Below are 26,242 nucleotides of genomic sequence, written 5' to 3'. Positions count from 1 at the left end.
GTTGACCATCCTCAAAACTTAACTGTATTTTTCTAGCTGGTGGATCGAAAAGCCCTAAAGTTATATGGAAGTTCAAATTTCTGTAGATCTATGCTTTTTAATTTCTTGTTTGAAATATGAGGGCAGCAGCACAGTATGCATTGTTTCTTTTTTGTGATGGCTACCTAAAAGAAGAGCAATAACTATTTTCAGGGCCAATTCTTGTTAGTCGTGGGAAGTCATTCACTCCACATGTTATGCATGGAAGTACTGTCACTCAGCACGTAAACAAAACAAAAGAAGGTATGATTTAGCCACCATGTTATTTTTCCATGCGTCATGGTGCTTGCATGTGATTCAAGCGAGCCCATGGGTCTAAACCGGGGTGGTGAAGTGGGCATAAGAACGATGGATTTAACCCAGATCTTTTGACTGTGGGAGAATGTTTGCATTGTCAGCATTCCGTCCATCATTTGTTTGCTGCATGTGACGCTAGGCACCGTTTTCTTTTTTTAATTGACCGTTCGGAGATGCATCCGTAAATAAAAAACTATGAAAATGAAATATGTGCAAGTCCTTTTATTTCTGAACTAAAAGGGCTGGCAATAATTTGCCTGACCTGAAAAAAAACAAGACTTCAGAGGTTCTTTCATTTACTTGCTTCCTCGTGAAATGGATCCAAAAAAAGAAAGAAGCCCGGGAGTGGTGCGCGCACGTGCCACAGCGAGACATGTGGCTTCAATTATCGCACCTGTGTCTGTGTTTACCATTGTGTTAAACTCGGTGAGTGCGATACTGTTTTTCTCTTTGGCCCACATGCATCAAGCACTTTTTCATTCGCAAACGGTGCGATTCCTTAAAATCGGCCGTTTGCGAATGCAAAAGTGCTTTTTGGGATGCATGAAGCAATTTTAGAATTCGCAACATTGTTGCGAGTTCTAAAATTGCGGGTGCTTTTAAGAAGTCGCAGATGTGCGACTTCTTAAAAGCAATGCATCATTACTTTGACAAGTGGAAATTCGCAATTAGGGTTCCAAATTTACCGAGTGGTTGAACCACTCGGTAAATTTGGAAAAAGTGTTTAAAATGCTTTAAATGTTTTTTTTTCAACATTCATGTTTCACACACACATGTCCTTAGGACATGTGTGTGTGAAACATGATGCGAAAAATACATTTCAGGGGTGCATGGGGGGGTCCTTTGGACCCCCCCCTGCACTCGTGAAATTTTCTAAGTGCCACTCGCAATTTGCATTGACTCCTATGGGCCTTTTGGCCCATAGGAATCAATGGGAATTGCGAAAATTAACTTAAGAATTCGGTATTTCTTTGGTGTCGGTAAAAATTGCGATTTTTACCGAATCACAAAGAAATACCGAAAAAAATGATGCATAGCATTTTGCACTTCTTAATTTGCGATTCCTTATTTTTCGCAAATTAAGAAATGCAAAATGACACAATGATGCATGTGGGCCTTTGTGTTCTTCTGGGGGACAGAGATTAACAGTATGCCCGCTAAGGAAATAGGTGTTCTTTTAAACTTTAATTAGAATTTTAATTCATGGTTACGGCTTGGAGTGATGGTCGTTTTACTTCTCTGACAGCATATTTGAGACCATTGGAATATCCCAGAAGCTCAAAGTGGTGTGGACAGCATAAAATTATACTGCCTATTACAGATGATAAAGGGAGACATTTTTCTCTGCATGACAAGCCCATGTATGTTTGGTTTTGTCATTTTAGCATTTGTTTCCTGTGTTGGTGGGAATTACCTCCACTTGTGTTGGATCCATTGGGGTCCTGGTGCCACCCTAATATTTACCAGAGTGAGGTAAGATTAGGTAGAGACTAAGACAGATAGAAGTCCTAATGAAGACCGACGTGACCAGTTTTGGCGCATAATCATACGGTTGAAGCATGTTGACAAGAACAGCTTCAGGAGGGGTGTATGTGGGATCTTTATATCCTCTATAAACACACCCATCCTGTATTATTTTTAATCCTGGCCTTGGGGCTCAGGAATAAAAGGGTTGGATAGGGCACCCATGAGTCAGTTTTAAGCACTTCGAAAACTGCACTTTTTCTACCACAGCACCCGGTCACCAGGGGATAGATACCCTGACATTATTGTTTGTATTTTATGTTGTTTTGTGTTCCCCCTTCCTATGCTCCATCATGTGCCTGGCTACTCTGGGATGGTATTGTAAGCAGACCCGATGATGAAGCATGTCACACACATTTGTTTTTCCAATACACAATTTGTGCCAATACATGTCTATCACTTTATGATTTTTTCCTCTCTACCCCTCTTGGTGTTTGCTTTCAGAATTCTACGCCTGGGATTGAAGTAGATCGCCTCACAAAAAGTAGAAAATAGACAACATTGTGATACATAAATCATTATTATGCACTGTCAAGAAACAATGTTTTTTTATGTCGAAACATCAGCTGTTTTTCACAGCCCCATTGTGCTGATGGGTATTTAATATGTGTATATGATTGCATTCCACAGCTATGGTGAAAAACAGGCTCGTAGTCACCGAATTCAACTCCAACTGCAAAAACAGTTCTTTGGTGACTACTGAGGTAAGGGCTTTGGTTAGTATAAGGTTTGGCGATAAAGCAGTAGTGGACAAAAAACTTCAAATCCACATTCATCCTTCCATGTAGTAACTTGAGGCATTCTTCCGCTTCATGGGGGTTGTCCCTTCTCTGTGCAAGATTTTGACTGATTTAGTGATGGTGCTAGGGCAGGGAGGCACAGCTTCAGCACCGAAGGCTCCATAGATCTAAAGGGGTGGAGGACGTTTTTGAGGATTTTAACATTTTAGTGATATTTGACAAAGATGCTGGGTAGAACGCACAGAAGGCTGCGAGAAAAGCAAGGCTCGGTGAATACGACTGGCTATCTGCCAATGGAAAATAGAAAATGCATCACCACTTCATAATGTTGTAGTGAAAGGTCTGGTCAACTGTAATAAACATCCCACCCAAAATATCGTCTACCACCAGGCCCTACTACAACACCATATTCTTCTGGGATATCTGATTGCATTATTCGCTGCAACAGTTTTGTACTGTCTCATCTATTGGAATACAATATCATCCATCCACCATACCAAATGTAATTATATATGTTAATTTAGGGCATTGTATATGCAAGATACTGACCACCGAAGTGTTCTCGTGGCAGTGAGCATAAGAGAGAGGGGACTCGAGAGAAGCCAGGGCTCAAACATCTTTCATTTTTAACAACACAGTCCGAGTTCTCATCCGCACAGAGATTATGTTCCAACCGAACAGGAACCTTCCATGCTTACTAGGATGCTATAATAGTGAGGCTGTTTATAAAACACAAACGCCTATCTAATGTGCGCGTCTTCCCTGCCTCGTGGCACATGTCTCAAGGTGACTTTCTAGGACACACAGCTGTGGCCGGGCTGCATTCCTTCATGCCCCCGCATATCTTGTTTCCATTCCGTGGACTCGTTCTGCCTTCACGACTGCTCTGGCACAAGAGCAGCATGGATAACTGATGGCGGAAGGTCAGTCTGCAAAAACATTCAAAGCTGCCTTCCCTGCTTGATAATCTCATGGTCATTCAGCGATTACACATCCCATGAGCACTCATGGCAGTCAATCCTCTTCTGGGTATAATGGTCCAGCAAGGAGTTTGCATAAAGTTCTTGAGCAGAATAGGTCTGTCAGGTTACTTAATGTAGCATTTATGGTTTGGACAGTTTTTCTCTTCCAATTTTTAATGTATATTGTAACCTTCATCTACCCCTTACACCCTCAAACATAAACTCTGAATGTAAAAAGATGGGTTTGTTTGTTATGGGGGGATCACATCTTTTGCTGCAGCTGAGCAAAGAGAAATTAAATTATGATAAATGAATAAAACACGACTAAAGTAACATATTTAGCAAGTATGAAGCACTCAGCACTGCATAAGACAAAATGATCATAATCCTTTTCCTTGATGCGCTAACATATGCTTTAATTCTCAAAGAGAGTTTGCACCTGCACATAACAGGATGCGATTCTAAACGTTCCATTTAAGCACCGAGAGTCTGGAGCAACATCCCGTGTCCATCAGTCTCCTCAACTTTGCTTCAATTCAAGAAAGAGTTGAATATTCACCTCTTTAAAGAACACTACATCATGATTCAGTATCAGACCCCAAATCGGCTGCCTCTCAAACCACGTGCTGACGTTATCCTTTGCGTTTGATCCTGTACAGCGCCCTTCTGCCATTGGCTAGGTTTCTGCTTGACAAGTACCACTTACATTCATACACTGTGTGCTCAAGGTTGTTCCAGGAGCATAAATTCCAGGACACCCTTGAGTTAGAGGAGTGCATTGAAATCTTCAGCCCCTTTCCCAATGGCAGCCACAGGGAAGTTCTACTGTGTTCAGAAAGATCACCAGTTTGCATTCTAGACAACACATTCTACTGTTCCTAAGTCAGGAGCATTAGAATTCAGATTCATATCCCATCCTTAAATCAGGGGTGTAAATGCAAATGCCAGCATTGACTCCTACGGCCTCGTCAACATGTCAGTGCTTGCTCCTGGGTCACATGGTCAAGGGGTAGGAGTTTGCTGGCACCATGGACAAGTTACTCACGGGAGGCAATTTAGATTAGGATATGTGCAGAGGCACCAGCAGCTTTGTAATGCATGAAGGGTCCGGCATGCCTATAGACCACAATCCCAATTGTGAATCACGAAACGAGGGCCTAGAAACTGCATGCGCACACTTAGGGGTGGAACATTTTGCCCTTTTATAAGAGTCTCTGTGGTTTTGTGAATAAGGCCCAATACAAAATAATTACTCAATTAAAACGTTGTGAAAAAATGAAACACGTTAAATCACAGGGGCAACAAAGAGCCAACAGAAAATTACGTACAACATGGGGTCTGTATAAGACCAAACTAGATGGAGAGGAATATCTTTTTGCTTCAAGGTTCTTGCTTGGCTAGTCTTCTGAAGGGGGGCATCTGGCTGATGGCTCTGTACCATGTGGTCTGGTACACTGCCAATAAGGACAGCTTGTTCTTTTGAGAGGACTGTGGTTTCTGTGGCCTCTGTGAAAATAAGATGCTGATGAAACAAGGATTGCAAGACTAAAGGCTAAAGCCTACGCAAACAAATGATGGATGTTCAGCATTCCGTCCATCAATTGTTCTTTTTGCATTTGTCACCCTGAGTGGGACGGGTATGCCAAGACATGGGTACCGTGCTCGGCATTCCATTGGAGTCAAGCTAGCCTGGCTGATGAGGGGTGATACCCTGAAACCAGTCCCAGGATGCTTTTTTCCGGTGCAGGAAGAACATAGCCTGGCAGTTTGGACTGGACTGTTCCCATGGGGAACAGGGTCAGGGCTGATTTGCCTGTGGCTGGGTCCAAACTGGAACGGCATGGGGAGCAAAAAAATGATGGACTTAGGCAAAGATATCTCTAAAGGAAGTGAATTGTTCAGCATTCCGTCCATCAATTGGACTTTTTGCATTTGTCACCCAAAGTGGGATGGGTATGCCCAGACGTGGATAATGTGCTCACCATGTCGCTGGAGTCAAGGTAGCCTGGCTGATGAGGGGGTATACCCCGAAAAACATGATGCTTGCTCACCACCGAGCAACAAGATACAACTCTTAATGAGCTGGTGCTTTGGGAAGCATAGCAATGAATGCAAGCCCTACCCAGGCACTAATTTAACTTGTGGTGCTTTGCTTTCAAAGGCATGCTAGGTTTATAGTGTGGTTCTTCAAAACAGTGATTGATCCACTTACATAATTCTTTCCATTAGAACATTTAGTGAGTGTATATTGATCAAACATTTTCATGGCACTGGACAATTCAACTGTACTCATGTTGAAGGGTGTTAGCCTGGGAAAGGTTTTTTATATTTTGTTATAAAACTGAAGGGTGCAAATTTGCTAAAAAGTGAAACAACACCGTGCAGCAACCAAAATTGCTGTGCTGCATTGTGTTATAGGCAGAGACAAGAACAGTGCCATATGTAAATACGATATGGCTCTGTTTCTCTCTCTCTCCCTCTGGTGGTGCACTTTTGGCTGCCTTGCACCATTGTATACACCCTTTCCTCATAGGGCAAGCAGGTGTGAATGGTGTTAAGCATAGGTTTTTTACTTCAATGGTACCCTTCCAGTACAAAATACTAGGCTTACACAAAGTTTGACACATTTACGAACTTTTTGGTACAGCAAGGTTGTAAACATTTGAAGTAAATAAAATGTTTTACGAAAGGTATGCCTGTCTCAAGGTGGTGTGAGGATTTGTCAGAAATCCGTATCTGGGATGGAGAGTAAATCTCAAATTTGCCATGCTGCACTAAATTGTGTCACTTTTGTGGTGCAAAGCTGGCGCAAAGTGTTAGTAACTCTGGGCCGAGGTGTTTATTCAAGATTAAGGGCCTCATTTACAGGAGAACAATGATGAGACAGAAAAAAGGCAGTTGTCCATCCACCTCTTGTGCATTATGTTACTCTACTTTGTGGTGGAATCGGCAGTCAGCTTCACCATAATAAACACACCATAGTAGCCTCAGCGTCCTTGCATGAAAGCTGTACAAGTGAAGCACATTAGGAACACTGCAAGTGATGGTCATAGAAATGTAGCAAAGGGTGAAGCCACATCGGTGTGAGGTCTTTTATGGTAACAAGCAGTTGATTCGCCAGGGTTGCTGATGAAATGAGGCTGGGTCCTAATGGCAGAAATGGTTGAATCACAGAGGAGTTGAAATGGCAGCAAGGGGCTTGAGTTTTGGTGGGGTGACATGGTGGAATTATATGGGTGTAGCATGGGGCTATGTTCCACAGGCCGCCACAAATTTTTCTCCCCCATCATAGCGGTCGCTATGCAGGCATGACCCACCACAGGTAAAAATACCTGTCAATGTAACTGAAATATCTACATTTTGTAGACTACCCATAAGTGCCATAGGTTGAGGAAAGTATGTACCTGTTGGACCTGAGATCATTAGTGAGGTTCCCCCAATATTTTATCTCCAATCCTCCTGTTTTTGCCGACTTCGTTTTTGCTGTGCTCTCTCCTTTAAACATAGTGAAATTAACTTACACCTAATTTGCACATTTAACTTACTAGTAAGACCCTAGTACAGTGGTTCTAAATGTACCCAGGGCCTGTAAATTACATGCTACTAGAAGGCTCGCAGCACTCATTGTACCGCTCACTTAAGTAGCCATCCATACCTATCTCAAGCCTGTCATTGCAACCTGCATGTGCAGTCGTAAACTACCATTTCGACCGGCAAAGGAAACCTTATACCAGGCCTAAACCTTCCTTTTTGATACATATAAATCACCCATAGGGCAGCCCCTAAACATTTTATAGGAAAGGGTGCAGCGTATTTAAAAAGTTGGAGATGTACCTTTAACATTTACATGTCCTGGTGATGAAAAACTCTGAAACTTGTTTTTCACTACTGCACGGCCTGCCTCTCCCATAAGATAACATTGGGTTACCTTATTACATTTAGTAAGTGATAACTTTCAATTGGGAGCAGGTAGGAATGAGGGGTTTGTGTAATAAATAATTGTAATATAAAACCCTTTTTAATGATAAAAATCCCAACTTCCAGGCCACAAGGTGCTTTTGTAAGCTGACTGAACTTAATCCTGTCTCGGCCCGCGCTTCATTATGGTCAGCCTGACTTGGACCTGCCCTACTGTGACCAGATAACAGTGGTTGGTGCTTTTTGCTTTTAACACTTGATTTTCACAGAATTTTTAAAGTTGCATATCTTCAGTTCTACTAATTGGATTGTTGTTGTTTTGGCGTCAAATAATTCATTACATTTTACTCTATATTTCTAAATTGGTGTGGAATATTTATTGTGTAGTCTTTTCATTGTATTACTGTTTGTGTGCTGCATAAATACTTTACACATTGACTCTTAGTTGAGCTGGACTGATTTTCTGCCAAACTACCAGAGGGATGACCACAGGTTAATTTGGGTTTGCTTGTGTTTCACCCTGATCAGAATTGTGGTTACTGCCTGGGCAGGGTTTTACCCCCTAAACCGGTAACCCAATTTCCTATGTTGGTGTTCAGCAGGGAGATCTAAGACTTATGTTTGTGCAGTACCATACAGTGATCCTGTGTAACACTAAAATCCCAGATAAATAATTTGATTCCAATACGAGTTTCTTATAAATTCTCCTTGTTTATCTCTTTTGCTTTTTCCAAATTCACCCGCATTCTACCCGTCTATGCGAGAGGCAACATCTGTAAGGATGGAGTGAGTGTGGCAATCTTGATAACTACACTGTGGTTGAGCTCAATTAGTTTTTTTAAGGAAAGGGGACTTCCAGCAAAGAGGAACACCAGAAAGCTGGAGCGCTAGAAGGATACGAGAGCCTGGGTGGAAGTTCATCAATCATTGATAGCAGCTGTGGACCAGGAGTGGGAGGATGATGAGGAGGAGCAAGTAGAGGACCTGGGCACATGTCTTGAGTTGCAGCACCTGGAAGGGCAGGACAAAATGCCCACATGAGTGGTGCTCCCTCTCAGGACAGGGAGCAGTACATCTTCCAACGGACTGTCCCCAGAGGAACCGGAGGAGAGGAAGGCTGAAAGAGAGCGCAAACTGCAGCTGGCCAAACTCAAAGCGGATGAGGGAAAGGCTGAGGCAGAGAAGAGAAAGGATACTGCTGAGAGAGTAATCACCCAGAAATTGGTCATTGAGTTAAAACTTGCTTTGGAGTGGCTGGTTAATGAAAGGAGCCTCAGAGAGCTGGACATCAGAGCCAGGCAGGCAGAGTAATGGTGGCAGCATACCTGCAGTGCCCTTTGGAGACAAGAGGGTCCACATTCCCACGATCTGATGCCTAACCTTGTTGTGGAGGATGACATTATTAAGTGGTTGAACCATATGAGGTTGCTCTGGAGATGCAGAGGTTCCCAGAATAGGATTGTGGGGGTCAGACTCTGGAGGCACCTGGTTTGGTTTACATCAGGGGTTATGCTTTTATATGGTCTATCCAAAAATGAAATAGCAACCCACTGATTAATTGTAGAGTCCTGCCTCATCAAAAGGATTGATTTGTTACCTCAATTCTGAACTAGGTAAACCAAGTAAAAAATAATGATATAGTGGAAATAATGCGAGATATTTGTTTACTTAATTATTGTTTTATGTATAGAAACATTGGCAAACAGGTATATAATGACATTCTGAAAATTAGGGATTTAAAGGGAGTTATACAGGAGACTAAAGGAGGGGTTTTGACGGCCTTCCAAGAGTTTTATCAACTAATTTATAGTGAGGAAGGGGACCCCGCTGAACCGAATAAATATTTAAAGGAAACGAGTTCACTAACTTTATCGGAGGTTCAGCGATTGAATCTCTTGGCACCCCCTAAATGGGAAGAGAGAGACAGCGATTTTAGGGCTAGCTCTGGGTAAGGCCACAGGGCCAGACAATATTCTGCTGGAATTTTATAGAACATTTAGAATCCAACTTAAAAAAGAATTGGTAGAAGTAAGTCATCAAGCTTTTGAGGGGAAAGCTCCACGGTGATGGGCGGAAGCAATAATTGTAATCTTTAAGAAGAAAGGAACAAATCCAGAAGAGATGGGGTCTTATAGGCCAATCTCTTTACTGAATACCGATAGTAAAATCTATTCGAAGCTTATAGCGAACCGGTTAAACGATCTAATGACAGGGATCGTCTCGATAAGACAACATGGTTTTATACAGGGCAGAGGTACCACAGACCATATTAGGCGAATAATATCTTTGCTGGTTTGGGTGCAGGGGACCGGCTCTTCGGTCGGGGTGGCCCTGTTAGACGCCGAAAAAGCGTTCAACAGGGTCACCTGGGCTTTTTTGTGGGCGGCGGTGGAGATGGGGATTCCCGGGGAGTTTATTAAGGCAATAAGAACACTTTATTCTCAACCGACTGCGGTCATTCGGATTTCAGGTTCCCTGTCGGGGTTGGTGCAGATAGCAAGGGGGACGAGACAGGGTTGCCCCTGCTCCCCCTTGCTGTTCGCTTTATATATTGATCCTTGTATCAGAAATCTGGAAAGGAATCCCGCAATTAAACCAGTACAGCTAAATGGTTGGGAATTAAAAGTCTGCGCATACGCCGACGATATTGCCGTGGTAACAGCGGAACTTAATACGGGATTACCTAATATTGTAAAATTAGCGGAGGAATTTGGTCGCTTTTCTGGTTATAAGTTGAATATCGATAAAACCCAGCTTATACACTCTGTGGTAGGACGTCCAGAGAATATGAAGATAGATAAAGAGGGCATATACCTTGGGATTAAAATCACCGCCAACATTGAGGATATTATTCCTATTAATTTAGATCCTGTAATAGCATCCTCCAATAGAATCTTAGAAAGGGTTAATAATTCGAAGCAATCTGAAAAAAATGCTCATCTTCCCAAAATTTTTATATATATTTCGAGCCATACCGCTGTTAATACCGTCAGGATATTTTGCCCGTTTAGAGAGAATGTGCTCTAGATTTTTATGGGGGTACCGCCGGGCCAGGAGAGCGCTGAAAAGCTGTGAGTTATCTCGAGATAGAGGGGGATGGGGTATTCCAAACTTTCAATGGTATCATTGGATGACAATAATGCAATACATGGGTGTACTTTTATTGCCGGAAATTATATAGAGGATTTTTTGACCCCATCGATCTATGAAATGCTCCTGGGTACGCAGGCGAAACAGTGCTTAAACCGGATTATAGAGCCGAGTTATTATAAAAAGACTAAATTTAAGATATTTGATACAGCCTTTTTTATTTGGCGATCTATTAAAAGAAAATTTCGGCTTATCATTAACTTAACGAAGTATACACCTTTGCAAAATTGCTCTTGTTTGCCAGCGACATTCCAGGATGGGGTAATGCATAGGTGGAATAATTTAGGCGTTAAGAATTTGGGGGATCTATTTATAGAGAAGGATTTTGTACCATTTGATTATTTAATGAACACTTATCATATACCTCGCTCTGATTTTTTTAAATACCTTCAGGTACGTAGCTTTTGTTTACAGAAGATGTCACAATCTTTAATCTTTCTGGGGAACATTGAAATTTTAGAAGTGATTAAGCAGCGGCGAAGAATTGGGCCTCTGAATGAGCTAATCTTGGAAAAGAGGGAGGATGATCTAGAGGCTACAGCGAATAAATGGCAGAATAAATTGAACATCCAATGGGTAAATATAGAGAGAAGTTTAGCAATTGCTAGAAATGTTTTGATGAATGGATCACTCATTAGTCAGCATTTTATGTCTGTCTTCGGGCTTTACTATACACCAGGGAAGATAGCTAAATGGAGTGCAGGGCGTGGGACAAGTTGTAGCCGTTGTAATCTATATGGGCCCGATGCTGTGCACATGTTTTTTGACTGTCCGAAACTGGCAAGATTTATTGTTGATGTAGAGCATTTTCTTATAGCTGAGCAGTCCATCGCAGTCAAATTAACAGCATCTTTGGTTTTGTTCGGTTGCGAAGAAAATGCGGCTAACTTGACCTCGGACACAGACATTGGATTTGTGTTTATATGCATGTCTGCTTTTCGCTTTTGCATAACATCAGGCTGGCTTGATGAAGAACCACCGAATTTTATTTTGTGGCGAAATAAGCTTTTATCTATGTACTATCTTGAAATCGCATTATATAAACTGAAGGGTATAAGTAAGAAGACATTTGGTCGCAACTTATGGTCTCCAATTGCTAATTGGATAGGAAATTGAGATGTATTTTGCTTTTAGCTTTCATCTGTGTTGTGCTCTTTTCTTCGCTTCTTTTTTCTTTTTCATGGTTTACAGCAATTGACCTACTGTTCTGTCAACTTTGTGATATTATGGATCTGAAATGTATTACTGCTATGGTTTTTGACTCTTAATACCGTTCTGGTTTTTTTTTCATCTCTGCTGATGCCAAAAAAAAAACGTAATAAAAGTAATTTTAAAAAAAAGGAAACATTGGCAAACTTTATGTTAATAAATTCTACTTTTAATCTATGACGATTGATTAAATTGGCTGAATTTTATTATGCGTCAATGGTGTGAATAATGTTATGGTTTTCTGTAAACCAAAAAATAACTAAATATCCAGATGAAACAAAGGGACATCGTTGTGGGTTATCGCATAAGTCAAATGGGATGATGACAGAAGTATTTGAAAACTATGAAAAACAACAGTGGAGACTCATTCTTTCACCTTTTATTCATATAAATGTGATACCTTTCAAACTGTGATGTGGGAAAGTATGTTTTAAAGACAGTAGCATGTCATAGATGCCTCAAAAAAGGGGTGAATTTGAAGGGACAAGCATGGGGTCACCACAGTAGAGGAAATAACCTCTTCTAACCAGGTTTGGTCTTTTGCAGATATGGGGGGGGGGTTCTTGATGCACCCTGACTTCTACCACAGCCTAATGCTTAGAAATGCCATACCTGGCTGCCATAGAAGAGATGCCCACCTTCAACCCACTGGAAGTCAAAATCACCATGTCTCGGCTGTGGGCAAAGGGTAAGATCTGTAAAATCTACAGAAACCTTGTGATAAGTACACCAGATACATTTGGGAAACTCAACTAGGCACGAGAGATAGGTGTGTTCCCGTTAGGGGTGAAAACTGTATATTCTTGTTAATGGTGCTCAAGAAGGCAGAGATATTGACTAAGTATTTCCTGCTGCAATTCAATGATTTAAACATGGCCTATCTTACCTTGCAGCAATTAAGGCATATCAGAAGTGGTTTTACTCTGATCTTCCTCAGATGCCAGACTAATGAAGGCAATTGCCTCCACTACATTTGGTCATGTAGAATCATTTGCTCCTTTTGGGGTGCCATAGCAGACACATTCCAGGCAGTCTTGGGTCTCCGGGTTAACTTGACCCGCAAACTGGAATATCCTAGAGGATGAACATTACACACGAACAGAGCAAGCCTTAATGGGGCTATGGCTAGTGCTGGCAAAAAGAGATATTGAACAAAACTGGAGGAAGATGGCAGTCCCTATTGTCCCTAAGTGGAAAGCTGACCTTAATACCTGTGTGTTCTTGTGCTTTAGATTTATGAATCTTGAGGCTACCCCCCAAAACACTGGACAATATGGGGAAAATTGATACTGTATTGGGGCAGAGAGGGAGAAAAAGGGTGGCACACCATGGTGAGGACCAACAAGGTAATGGACATATAGGTTATGAGCCATACGTACAAATCTAGAGTTTAATTGAAGGGGGTGAGGGATTTACAGTGTTAAAAGCATGTACATCATGGATCGTCGAATATTTCAGTGCCAATTTATAGTGGTTTATGTGCTGTTATCTTGAATGATGCCATTATTTTTAAATGCCAATATCGTTATAAAAAAGGGAATCCTGGAAATGCTCAGTGGCTCAAAGGGAGATGAAGGGCACACTGGGACAGTTTAAAACAATTTGGAGAAGGTGAAGAAGTCATCCTTGGTGGTAGAATCCCACATGCACCCCAGGGATATGAAATTATCAGGTGTTGAATCCTCTTTAAAGGCGATAGGAACAAAGGAGCAACAAATGGAGTGCCAGGGCATGTTTATGGGGCAATGTGTTCAGCACAATGCTGTACTAGATACCCAGCTGAAGACACTGATGAACCTGCAGCGAGCAGCTCATATCCTAGTCTGGGATAGTCATTCCTTTCCCAATATGAGTCAGTGATGAGGTGATGCACACATTCCTTGAGAATTATTGATACTGCCTGAACACCAGGATACCCATGCAATGAAGACGATGCAGAAGCTATCCTCAAGTCCTTCAGCCCCCCTGGTGGAGGTGTCATCATAATGGTGAAAAGGATCTCTGACCTTTGTGATCCAATTATTAAAAAGCAGCCACTCCAAAACTCAACCTACATGTGGACATCAAACAAATTCTCCTTCCGAGACATAAGTGTTGTGACTCAGGCCAGAAAACAGAGGCTTTAGGCAGTGTCATGGTAACTCTTGAGTGATGGCACACAGCTTCACAATGAAGTGGACGAGGGTATTAAGGTTCATAATGGGAGTTGCTTGAACCAAACCTACAATTTGATGCAATAAAACAGACTCTCTTAATTGTCAGCAAACTGAGATCATCCTTGTATGCAAGTCATCCATCAAGTCTATCTCTCACCTCACAAGGTAACTGGTCTCACTAGCCAGGTGCACCCGCTACAGAAAGGGACAGTTACCATATTGCCTATAATACGTACTGCTCCCGGTGTTGCTGCAAATTTGTGTTTGTACTGGAGACAGCACAGCAGTGAATGGTAAACTAGTCGCTTGAAACCATCTAACCACATTTCAAAACACAGAGACCAGAAGCATGTTGAAGAGGAGGCACAGATTCTGCCCACAGGAGGGTGAAGTTTGTAAATGCACGCACTGGTGGGGGGTACCTGGGGTGGAGTTACATTGAGTACCACTTAATAATTGGCACACAATCAGTGCATCTCCCAAAGGCCAGTTGCCCCCTGTGCTCGCATTTATAAACAAGCATTTGCAATGCAATAGGTCTCGCATTAGGAAAGTTTGAGCTATTGGTATTGTAAATGACATTTTTTATTTATGGGTTGGTTTTGAAAATAGCAAAATTATAGCTTTGTGATTTACAATGCCAATAGTTTTAACTTTCGCAAATGTGACACCTATAGCATTTGTAATGCAATATGTGTTGTATTTAGTTGACTTAGAGGTATTGATATTACAAATAACAATGGCTTTTATTTTTTTAAAATAATTAATACCGAAATAAAAGCTATTGTAAAATTCAGTATGGCAATAGCTTAAACTTTTTAAAATAACTTTTGTGAAGATTATGTTCAGTGTATTTTATTGTGAATAAAATCCAAGAACAGAAGTGAAATATTAACATCTTTTTGTGACATTTTTAATAAAGCTTGAAAAATTGAGAGAACCTATTTGAACCAGTTGTTGAATGGTTGTACAGATTGATGCTGTTGTGGTGCTGAGTGATGTTGTGGTGGTGCGATAGATAGATAGAGTGAGGGCGACAGATAGATAGATAGAGGGAGACAGACAGATAGACAGATAGAGTGAGGGCGACATCAGACAGATAGATAGAGTGAGGGAGACAGACAGACAGTCAGAGTGAGGGAGACAGACCGATAGACAGATAGAGGGGGTCAGACAGATAGATAGAGTGAGTGAGTGAGGGCGACAGATCAGACAGATAGAGTGAGGGCGACAGATAGACAGATAGACAGAGTGAGGGAGACAGATAGATAGAGTGAGGGAGACCGACAGATCGATAGATAGAGTGAGGGCGACAGATAGATAGAGTGAGGGCGACAGATAGATAGATAGATAGAGTGAGGGAGATAGACAGACAGACAGAGTGAGGGCGACAGATAGACCGATAGATAGAGTGAGGGAGACAGATAGACAGATAGATAGAATGAGGGAGACAGATAGACAGATAGAGTGAGGGAGACAGACAGATAGATAGAGTGAGGGCGACAGATAGATAGAGTGAGGGAGACAGACAGACAGAGAGTGAGTGAGGGCGACAGATAGAGTGAGTGAGGGCGACAGATAGATAGAGTGAGGGAGACAGATAGATAGAGTGAGGGAGACCGACAGATGGATAGATAGAGTGAGGGCGACAGATAGATAGATAAATAGAGTGAGGGCAATAGATCGAGTGAGGGTGACATATAGATAGAGTGAGGGCGATAAATAGGTAGAGTGAGGTGGCCTCGTGGTGGACATGGTGGTGGTGGACGTGGTGGTGGTGGACGTGGTGGTGATGGAGGTGGGTGTGGTGGAGGTGGAGGACGTGGTGGACATGGTGGTGGAGGACGTAATTGGGGTGGACGTGGTGGTGGTGGAGGACGTAGTTGGGGTGGACGTGGTGGTGGTGGTGGACGTAGTGGTGGTGGAGGCGGTGGTGGGGGACGTGGTGGCGGGGGACGTGGTGGCGGGGGACGTGGTGGTGGGGGACGTGGTGGTGGTAGTGGTGGTGGTGGACATGCTGCTGGGTGTGGTGGTGGTGCAGGGTGTGGTGGTGGTGGACGTGGTGGTGGTTGTGGTGGGTGTGGTGGAGGTGGGTGTGGTGGAGGTGGGTGTGGTGGATGTGGTGGTGGATGTGGGGGTGGTGGTGGATGTGGTGGTGGATGTGGTGGTGGATGTGGTGGTGGTGTGGATGTGGTGGTGGTGTGGATGTGGTGGTGGTGTGGCTGTGGTAGTGGTGGTGGATGTGGTGGTGGTGGAGATGGGTGTGGCGGTAACCCTGCAGGAGTTTGCCAGCAGGCTGTGCAAAATTCAGCAGCGCCTCTAGGCGTTTGTTGCAATGCACGGACTCCACACATAATTTGGCATCACGGTATAGTATACAATAAAACATTTCTTAGCACATAATTAAATTAGAAGCTCAAAAGAGCTCTTTCGGCATCTCTGGCAAGTGTGAATGAACAGCACCATAATCCTCTAAGAAACAAGACCAGGACGGGTAGGAATGCGTACAGTGTAGTTTCTGTAAGACTTTCCCAAATTGACCCTAATCAGGACATATTAAACCTTTCATGTCTATTTTACATTATCTAGATAGCAAAAGACTGGGATCCAATGATGAAAGCGGAGGTGACACCAAAGTAGCAGGAATATAATTTATGGACGCATTACCTCGGCTGTTTAATCGGGTGTGATCTTGGGCATGACAGCCTTCAGCGAGCAAAGCCAGAAACGGCAAGGGGTGGGGGGGCGGATTCCTTTGAAGTGGAAGACTGAGGCTAGCTCAGAATTCGAAGAAAGAAACTGGATTTAAGTAACTAGTCACACCTAGGAAACTTGGCAACTATGTTGTTGGATATTTGCGTGGCACTTCTTGGTGTTTCTTGTAGTTAGGGGTATTATAAGAAACAAATAATTGTTATATCAGAACTGTTTTACATGTCTGAAGATTTCGGCCAATAGTATTACACATGTTTAACATACCCTTTACAACCATAGGCCTAAAAGACCCACCATGCTCACTGATGTTGGCCGAAAAAACTGATTCTGCTCAGAGTCACACAATGACTCACTGCCAGTGGTGAGCTATACTGTTCTTGTCTTAAAGAAAAACTAAAATCAAGGCTGTGTCAAGCTTGTTGGCTCTAAATATGCACAATAAATATGGTGCACATGGGGGGGGGGGCAGAGAATGTATGCAGAGCTCTCGAAATGCCATGCAGTCCAGGTTATTGCTTTGCATTCTGGGACTTGTAGCTGAGTGTATCCCATTATAAAACCACAACCTCGGAATCTTAGGAGCTCTGTGGCTGCTGTTTTGTTTTCAAGTTAAAATTGCATGCAAAGTACCCCCTAGGGAGTTCGCGCATTTGTCCAACCACCTACAGTTGTATTTCTGCCCATATGCAATCTTGTAGGAATTTTGTTAGGCTGAACTGTTGATTCCGACAAAGAATACTGCGTTCTTTTTTTATTATTCAATTTATTATTTAAGCGCTCTGGTGGATATGGTGATTGCTTTAGAATGTATTTGGTTTCAATGAACTCGGTGCTAAGGTGAACATGGTGTGTCATGCATGAACCCAATTAAGAAAAATAGCGATCAGAGTCACGGTGTGGGACGGCTAATAGAGTAAAGGAAATGCAGACACCGGTGGGGGAGGGGGGAGCATGGTGAAAACGGCGGGAAGTGTCCATATCATCATGGACACTATGTTACAGGCTTGGGCTTTCCCTACAAAAGAAATAATTGTGTTCAGATGGGTTGATGACACAAAGACTACACCTCCCAAAATGAATAACGTTATTAAAGGAAAGAAGAGAACTGGAAAATTGTGTCCCTGTTGACATCGAGCTCCCTGATAACCGCAACTCAGAAGGATGAAATGCCGATACAGCCCAACTGTGATTCCGAGCTGCCAATTGTGGAGCGATGACCGTTCACAGCAGATGTGTATTAACATCCTTTCCTGTGAAGTTTACAATCCGCGCTAAGCATGCAGCTACGTCAGAACAGAAAGTGTTCCATTTATTGCCCGGAACAGGAAGCGAAATGTCACCTCAGCCCTTGTCCCGTCAAAGTATCAGACCCGTGGTCAGTCACGCAAGAGGTCTGCTAGGAGCTCGCTCATTCACAGATTTTGATAAACAGCGATTGGGTAGGTTACAGGTTTCTATATCTGCGCTATGGCAGAGGGCAGAGAAGATGAAACGGCAAGTGTTCCATTCTGTTTTATGAAAGTGCTTTAAGTTGTGTGGAAACATGAGATATTGGAAGGAAGCGTTTGAGGAACAAAACATGGCCTGGAGAAAAGAATACTGGGGGGGAGATGTGTTGTGGCTGCCTGCTGTTCACATGGCGTCGGTGGTCTGGTTCCTGTAAAGCTTTGTGACAACAACTTGTTTATGTTACAAGGAGCACCGGCAGTCGAGATCACATTTGTGCTAAAAGTTTGGCATTAGGCGAACTGAAGTTTATTTGAAGTGGGGGAAGTGTGCTGCGTATGCCTGCATAAACTGTAAGTGAGTGGGCTCTCACAAGGCTATTCCGAAGGCAGGATACGTAGTATAGGTATATTTGCAAGTGTTTATTTAGAATGTTTAAAAAGTAGAAAGGTTCAACGCCGGCCCGCTGGGTTGTAGGCGAACTTGATTGTGATTTCTTATGCACAGAGTTTTTTTTGTCAATAGACAAAGGTAATACTAACAAGTTCATATTAAGGAGTGCCGCCGCGCTGCCCGCGGCGACCCGGAAGCTCTTGGCTGGCCGGCGAATCCGGTCGCGGCCGACCGGAAGTCCCGCCTCCCGAGGTCCGCGAGCCCGATTGAGAAGAGGAGACGAGACGCGCCGCGCCGTGAGGAGCCCACCGGAAGAGCGCAGTCGGTGAGTGGGGCCCAGGGCTGAAGTGAAGTGCGTGCGTGCCTGTGTGTATGCCTGGGAGGGGTGGGGGAGTGTGTGCGCGCGTGTGTGCGTGCGAGGGAATGTATGTGCGCATGCGTGACTGTGTGTGATTGAGAGAGAATGCGAGGTAGGTGATAGTGTGCCTGTATGTGTGCCTGTATGTGTGCCGTATGCCTGCGTGTGCATGCGCGCGCCTGTGTGTGTGTGTGTGTGTGTGTGTGTGCGTGCGTGCATGCAGAGGGGTGGGGGCTGCCTGTGTCTGTGTGTGACCAAGGGATTTGGTTCGCGCATGCGCAGCTACCAGACGCTCGCTCCCGAGGTGAAATCCGACCTCGTCAAAGCGCGCGTCTGGTAGCTGTCCGCTCTCCTAAATACGGGCAGCATAAGTTGTCGAGCTGATGCATTCATGCTTCGCATGAATGCAACATCAGCTCGACCTAAAAAAGGTGGAGGTGCACGGGCAAAGATGTTTTCCTATTTGCATGGGGCCACACACCCAGGCAAATATGGAAATGATCGCTTGAGATACCGCTAGTGCAAAATGTCTTCCAGTGCAATGCACATTACAGCTGTGGCGTAGGTAGGGGAAGCGGTCTGTCCAGGGCGGCACTTTTTGGGGGACGGCGGATGAGGTGAGCAATTTCGGTGAGCGCAAGGTAAGTGGTTTTCTTATTTTTTTATTATTATTTTCACTCGCTTTTGTCTGTTTTTTCTCCCGGGCGCTCTTACCTGCACTAGCCATCGCTGGGCGGAAAACTCTGGGACTGCCCTGGGCGGCAAAAGTTTTAACTATGCCACTGCATCACAGAAGAAGTTGCACAAGTGTCTGCAGCCCTTTCTGTAATACCAAAGAGCCCAAAGGGCAGGTGGTTGAGGGTAGTTGCCGGGTACAAAAACCATGTTCAAATATGCATTGCACCTCAGTCTGTTTCTGCAGCACAGCCTCAGAATGTCAAAATAGCCTGTTGTTCATTTATAACGTAAAAAACACAATTTGGCATATCGTTTGCTAAACATGGGTGCTAATTACCATAATGAACAGATAAAGCTAAAAGTTACCAAATGAAAATATGAATGAGTTAGTTACCAAAATAGCAACCTTGTATCATAACTGTTAGTACTCAATGCTACAAAAAAAAAAATCAGGAAAATGGAGATGTGGTATTATTTAGTGGTCTGCGTCGCAATAAAAAAAAAAGACAAAGTTTTTGCCAATTTAGGGCAGTGCTAATTGTTTACTTTAGCTGTGAGCTCAGTAGAAACACTAGCAATCAGCTGGTGTTAACATCGAGTGAGAAATGCAGGATGTGCTGGTTTGCACATTATTCTCAATTTTTGTAATACAAGTTTCAATCGCCTGCAAAAACTCTGAGAATGACCAATGTAAATGTTACTTATACCTGATATTTATACCAGCTCTAAGTGAGTGCCAAGTGAAACAACCGTGACCGGTCAGAGATGCTGTGGGTTGTAGAGGGGTAAAGGCCTCTGATAATATAAATTACCTTTTCTTTCTAAGTTTCACTTGGCTTACGCCCTAGAAACCTTGTAGCATAGCCTTTGAAGAGAAGAAGCGTCTATGAAGGTGGAATGTTAAAAGAAAACTCCCAGTCACCAACACAGGGACCATCTAGACATAGCAAAGTGATGTCATGGACTCTGTAAAGGATCTTTTAATCGAAAGCTCTGGTATGAAACTCTTCCAAGTCAAAACATTAAAGAGTATTTAGACGCTGAAAATCCAGGGTCAAGGAAACATCCCATTTTGGCAGTGTCTTTTCAAGGCCATAGGTTCTACACATCAGTTGAGAGCAGGCTATTCGAACTGATTTTTCTTTACAGCATCAGATGGCCTGGCTTCAAGATGGCCGGCCGGAAGTGAAAAACAAAGAAATTATGTGGCCATGTTAGGTTTAAGTTTGCCTTCAGGTCATGACAAAATATTTCACAGAAATGCCCACTATAGAAATGAATAATAATAATTACTTTTATATAATGCATGTTTGAGATAAAGAAGTGAATGTGACAGTGTTGGTGGGGTGTACTTTTTTGATGTGAAATAGTCCTTCATGTACTGCCAGACTTAGAAGGTAAACAATACAGAAAATAGCAGGACGGTGAGGGAGAAATACTCTGTGCCAGTGGCTGAAAGAAGGAGACTTAAAAATACCAGCGGTGGCTTAAGCAGGCTAGTCCAGACCCCTCTGTATGAATATTATGGTGAATAGGTTATGCAGACAGAAATGCTATCAGCCCTCAACTAAAAACGGGCCTAATGCTCACCTTTGCTTCTGAACGACAACATCCTCCATTTTTAGATGTGACCTCCCCTGTAACCGGGCGCATCAGAAAGTCCTGGGCAAACCTGGAATTCTTCAGAATGTTGTATGTGTCTTCATCAACTTCAACAACTTCACCTTCCTATATTATGAACAAAGATACAAATAAAGTACAGTAAGTAGGAAGGGCTATCTTCTCAGCTGGAAGAAATGACATTTAGGTATTGTAGTGTATACACTTTGTTCTCTTTACCCTCTTAAGGTTAAACTGCTTTTACCATTTATGTATTTATTTATGAAGTGGCAGCAGCATGAGCCTTTCAGCAAGAAGGATTTGGGTGCATAACATAAACAAATGTGCCTTGTTAATTCATTGTTTTGATGAGAAATAGCATCAGCACTTTTTATGGTCTGGCTTGATAGTGCAAGCCATGGTCTGGCTGTGAGCATCACTAGCGAGGGACTTTAGCTCCGCCCACATGTTGGGGGGCAAAGAGTACATGTTTCAATTAGGCAGAAGTTATGTCATTCCACCATAAAGTGATTGCCCTCTACACAGCTGTGATCATTTTGTTTATTTATCTAGCTGTCTGTGTTTGAACTTTCAAGGGCACACACATGACACTAATTTTATTAAAGTGTTTTAGATAATTTGTGGTGTTTACCCTGGCTGGAGCATAGATGGGAGGAGGACAGTCATTAACCGGGAAGGATGTTTAGGTTTGGATTGACAGTGCAAATGTCACCTGGCCTTTTATCCAACACCAATAGTATTCTACAGGTCTTTGCTTCCACACAAATACATCATCCATTCCCATGATCTTTACTGGTAATAATTCCTATCACCATACAACATTCCTTTGAAGCCAGACCTATTGGCATTGTCAATGTTTAACACTTCTAACTGCATCACTTTCAAATTGAAGTTTACTTCGTTGAAAGTAATTAAATACAGGATTATTGTGGAAAGCAACGCCTAATTATTTTCCTTGTACAGACTAAAGTAACTCATCAATACACCTTTAATTAAACACTTTTCCAATTGTGACATTAAACTAATGCTATTATAAAGGATAACCCTTTCCAGTTAATCCCGAACCTCTACATCTCAAACCTGTAACTGTATACCTCAAATCCTTAATAATATACACCAAACCCTTAACCCTATACATTAAACATTAATTTCGAACCCCTAAACCCATATCCTTAAACCTGAACCTCTACACCTTATCACCATAACCATATGCCCGTAAAACCTATATCCCAAAATCTACTATAATCCCATACCCTTAACCTTCGCCCTTTATCTCCTTCACCCTAAACCTTAATCCTGTCCCCAAAATCCTTAAATCTATTCCACAAACACTTAACCCTATAACTTGAACTCTTAACATTATCCCCCTAAGATCTAAACCATATTCCCTTAACCCCTAACTCCATACCGGAGACTCCCAGACCCTGTACCATTAACCTCATACCCCTAACTGCAACAAACTCCTACACACCATGCCCCTAACCCTATACTCGACTCTATATCCCAAACCTTAAATTTCTACCTTAATCCCATGCTCTTAACACAGACAGTTAACTCTAACCCTTAACGCCTATCTTTAACAACAACCCTATACCCACAACCCTCTACCGATATCCCTATACCCCAAATCATTAACTCCTATCCCCAAACTCGAATCTCTATACCCTTAAACCCCATCCCTCTAACCTCAAATCCTTATTCCCCATTCCTACTGTCCATACTTCAATATATTTTGGGAAGAATAACTTTGAAAAGGGCTCTTTTTTTCAAAGTATTTTCGAAACCAATAATTGTTAGTTTTAGAAGTGCTGCTTTCCAAGTTGTGAGGCAATACCAATATAAATGTGATTGTGGGCATTATAACGAGTGAGGAATCCACAATACAATACAGTAAAAACATTTGAATAAGTATTTACATGGACACAATATTGAAGATATAATACAGGATTGATGGAAGTAACAGATTAGTCATTCTCTCCTGTTTGTTTGAGGAGCTGTGTTTTAGAGCAGTCTTAAAGTGAGGAGATGGATCACGTGTAATTAGGGAGTGAGTTCCAATGCTGAAGTCCACGAAAGGTGTTTTGGAAGTAACAAGTAGGTTTTGGATTGCTTGGCAAAGACTGCAGTGAAATGTGGATCTGTGGAGGATTTCAGCTAAGTAATACAATATATTGATTAGTAACTTGTTTGGTGCTCGGGTTTTGGTGAGTAGTGAGAAGACATGGTGATGTTAATGTGAGGTAAGAGTGTGTTTGGGGAGATCATATAGGTTTGTCGTAGCAAAATTCAAAACCATGTCCAGTGAGAATAATGGAGAGGGACACCTATCGGTAAGTGTGTAGTTTGCAGAGGACTTTTGAGGGGTATGTGTTTTGGCTGTATTTAAATAAGTGTTAGGTGAGATTTAACGGATATTAGGGGAACTGGTACCAGGCATCAGGAGTTGTAGTAGCGATAAACTCGTTACTTACCTTCTGGTACAGGAACAAAACAAATGTGGTAAACATTTCAAAAAGCGCATAACAACTGGAGACTTAACCAATGAGGGCTGCTCCGGCACCCTCAAAAAAGCTAAAAGAGACTAAGGGGAATAAAGAGACTAATCTGAAGAATACCGCTCCAACCCACAAATTTGTCCTAACATGTGTATGCAGTTTTTGTTGAGGGATGCCGAGCTGCCAAGATGACATCAACCACCTCCAGAAGAAGGTTGGAGGTCTTCAGCTATCGCTGCTCAATGTATAAGCATAAAGGTGACGACAACGAAGGCCCGGGTGCATAAACTTGCCCCGTTGCTCTGACAGCAGGTCCACCCAGAGGCAGCCGGATAGGAGGACAGATGCTCAAGCCCAGGAGTTCTAGATACCATACTCTACATTTCCAAACTGGAACCACTGAGATGATTTGGACCCAGTCGGTCCTAATCTTGAGAACTCAGGGCAGGAGTGGTATCAGCGAAGAGGCATACAGGAGTACCAAGTCCCACACGAGGCAAAACACGTCTCAGAGGAAGAGACGTCTTGGAAACTTCAACGCGCAGAAGGGCTGACATTGCGTGTTCTCGCCAGTAGTGAACAGACTTAGCCAAAGTCCTCTCCATTTGTGGAAAAGACCCTGGGCCACCTTTGGGTGTGACTGCCATGCATGATCCACTAGGTACCGATGGCTGAGCTCGTTCACCCTGCAATTCAATGATACTGCGAGGTGGTTTACCACTAGGAAAATTCTGTGGTGTTCCAGTCAGAACTAGATGCACAGTGCCTCTTGGCACAGGGTCTGTGACTCCACCCAGTACTACTTGTTGCAATACCACATGACGGTGGTGTGGTTTCTGTACCTGTATCAGCCTCCCCATGATTAATATAAGAAAAGCTTTCAACGCCAAGCGGATGGCACTCAGCTCCAAAAGTTTGATATGGAGCCGGCACTCCACCAGATGCCTCTAATATCCACTTCTCCCAAATGGCCAGCCCAACCCAGAAACAATGCATTTATCAACACTTCCAGCACCGTGATGGGTAGGGAGAGGGTTCTGCTACGGACCCAATTGGGGTCCGGTAGTATGAACATGGTCAGAGAGGTCCCCTTGATGTTGGACCCACTGAGACGGCAGATACCCCTACAGCAGCCTCAGAGTCAACCTCACTGAAATACAGGCCTTAGTCTGAAAGATTGAGATCACAGCCTGAATGTCCTGCACTCTTTTCCCCAGTGAAGAGTACTAAGCCAAACTGTGTCCTGAATGGCTCGATGAAGGGAAGCATCTGAAAAAGAATCAAGTGTGACTTTGGCATGTTGACTGTGAACCCCAAAGATGACAGGAGGTTTGCCGTAGTCTGGGGTAGTTGATAACTGCCTGGGGGGGTGCCCCTTCGACTGCCTGGGGTGAGTGCGCCTTCAACAGCCAGTCCTCAAGGCTGGGGAAAACTTGCACCCCTGACATCTGAAGGTGTGCTATCACAACCATCATCATTTTCATGAACACCTGAGGGGTACTAGTGAGACCAAATGGGAGCACACTGAACTGAAAATGCTCCTGTCCCACAAGGAACTGCAAGTAGCGCCAATGAACCTCCAGGACGGGTATATGGAAATAGGCGCCTGGTAGGTCTGACAACACCATCCAGTCTCCACGACTGGATCAGGGCCAAAGTGAACCTTTTGAATTATGTATCCTTGCCGAGAAAGGTACTAAGTGGACACAGGTCTAAAACAGGAAAAAGGCCTCCTATCTTTTTGAGCACCAGAAAGTAGGAGGAATAACAACCAAGTCCTACTTCTGGCACCACACTTGTTCAACAGCACCTTCGGCCAGAAGGGATTGCACCTCCTGTTGCAAAACAGAGAGATGACCCACTGTAAGGCACTGGGGGAACGTGGAAGGTGCGGTAGCTTGGAAAGGAAGGATAGGGCATAGCCCTTTGAACAATTTGTACAACCCTGTTCGATGTTATGGCCTGGCAAAGACTGTTGGATCCTGCCTCCCACCGGGTGTCTGTGCTCTGCAATGGCATGTTAAAGGATTTTGGCAGGAGGGACTGCAAGGGGGGTACTTGACTGGGTGACCGACGGACCTTGACTGCAGGAGTGGTGGCATCATGGCCTCACACCCGAAACTGCTGGGCAACTTGTTGAGGTTGGATTGGCTGGCGGTATGGGGCACCTCTGAGATGTTGCAAAAGGAGTGACAGGGCTGATGCAGTTGGTGAGGCAGGGCAGAGAAGCCTAGGGAGTGAACAATGGCCCTGTTCTCTTTGACCTATTCAAGAGCGGAGTGTGCCTTGTCCCCAAATAGGCAAGATCCAAACGAGCTGCACGTCCATGAGGGATGACTGTAAATCCCTTAAAAAACGGTGGACCACAGCCAAATGTGATTTGAATGGCTACACTGGTGCCAATGGCCTACCCAATGGAATCGGTAGTGTTGAAGCCACAACAATTCATGAACTTCGCAGTGTAACAATCATCCTGTCTGGCCTGGATGAGGACAGGCCAAAGCTCTTTACGACCCCTTGGAGAACTTTAGCCACCATATCC

The 26,242-nt window shown here is 43.4% G+C and overlaps 1 protein-coding gene across 1 annotated transcript in view; it reads right to left on the bottom strand.

Moving 5' to 3' along the window:
* AS3MT (arsenite methyltransferase) overlaps positions 1–26,242 on the bottom strand; it is a 230,273-nt gene that overhangs the window by 1,477 nt on the left and 202,554 nt on the right. The window contains exon 10 of the mRNA XM_086922705.1: positions 21,176–21,313. Within this exon, the coding sequence (XP_086778831.1) occupies positions 21,176–21,313 (138 nt within the window). The remainder of the gene's footprint in view (positions 1–21,175; positions 21,314–26,242) is intronic.

Source organism: Lissotriton vulgaris, chromosome 5 (assembly GCF_964263255.1).
Source record: "Lissotriton vulgaris chromosome 5, aLisVul1.2, whole genome shotgun sequence".
Taxonomy (NCBI): Eukaryota; Metazoa; Chordata; class Amphibia; order Caudata; family Salamandridae; genus Lissotriton; species Lissotriton vulgaris.
This window is presented reverse-complemented; position numbering and strand designations above follow the sequence as displayed.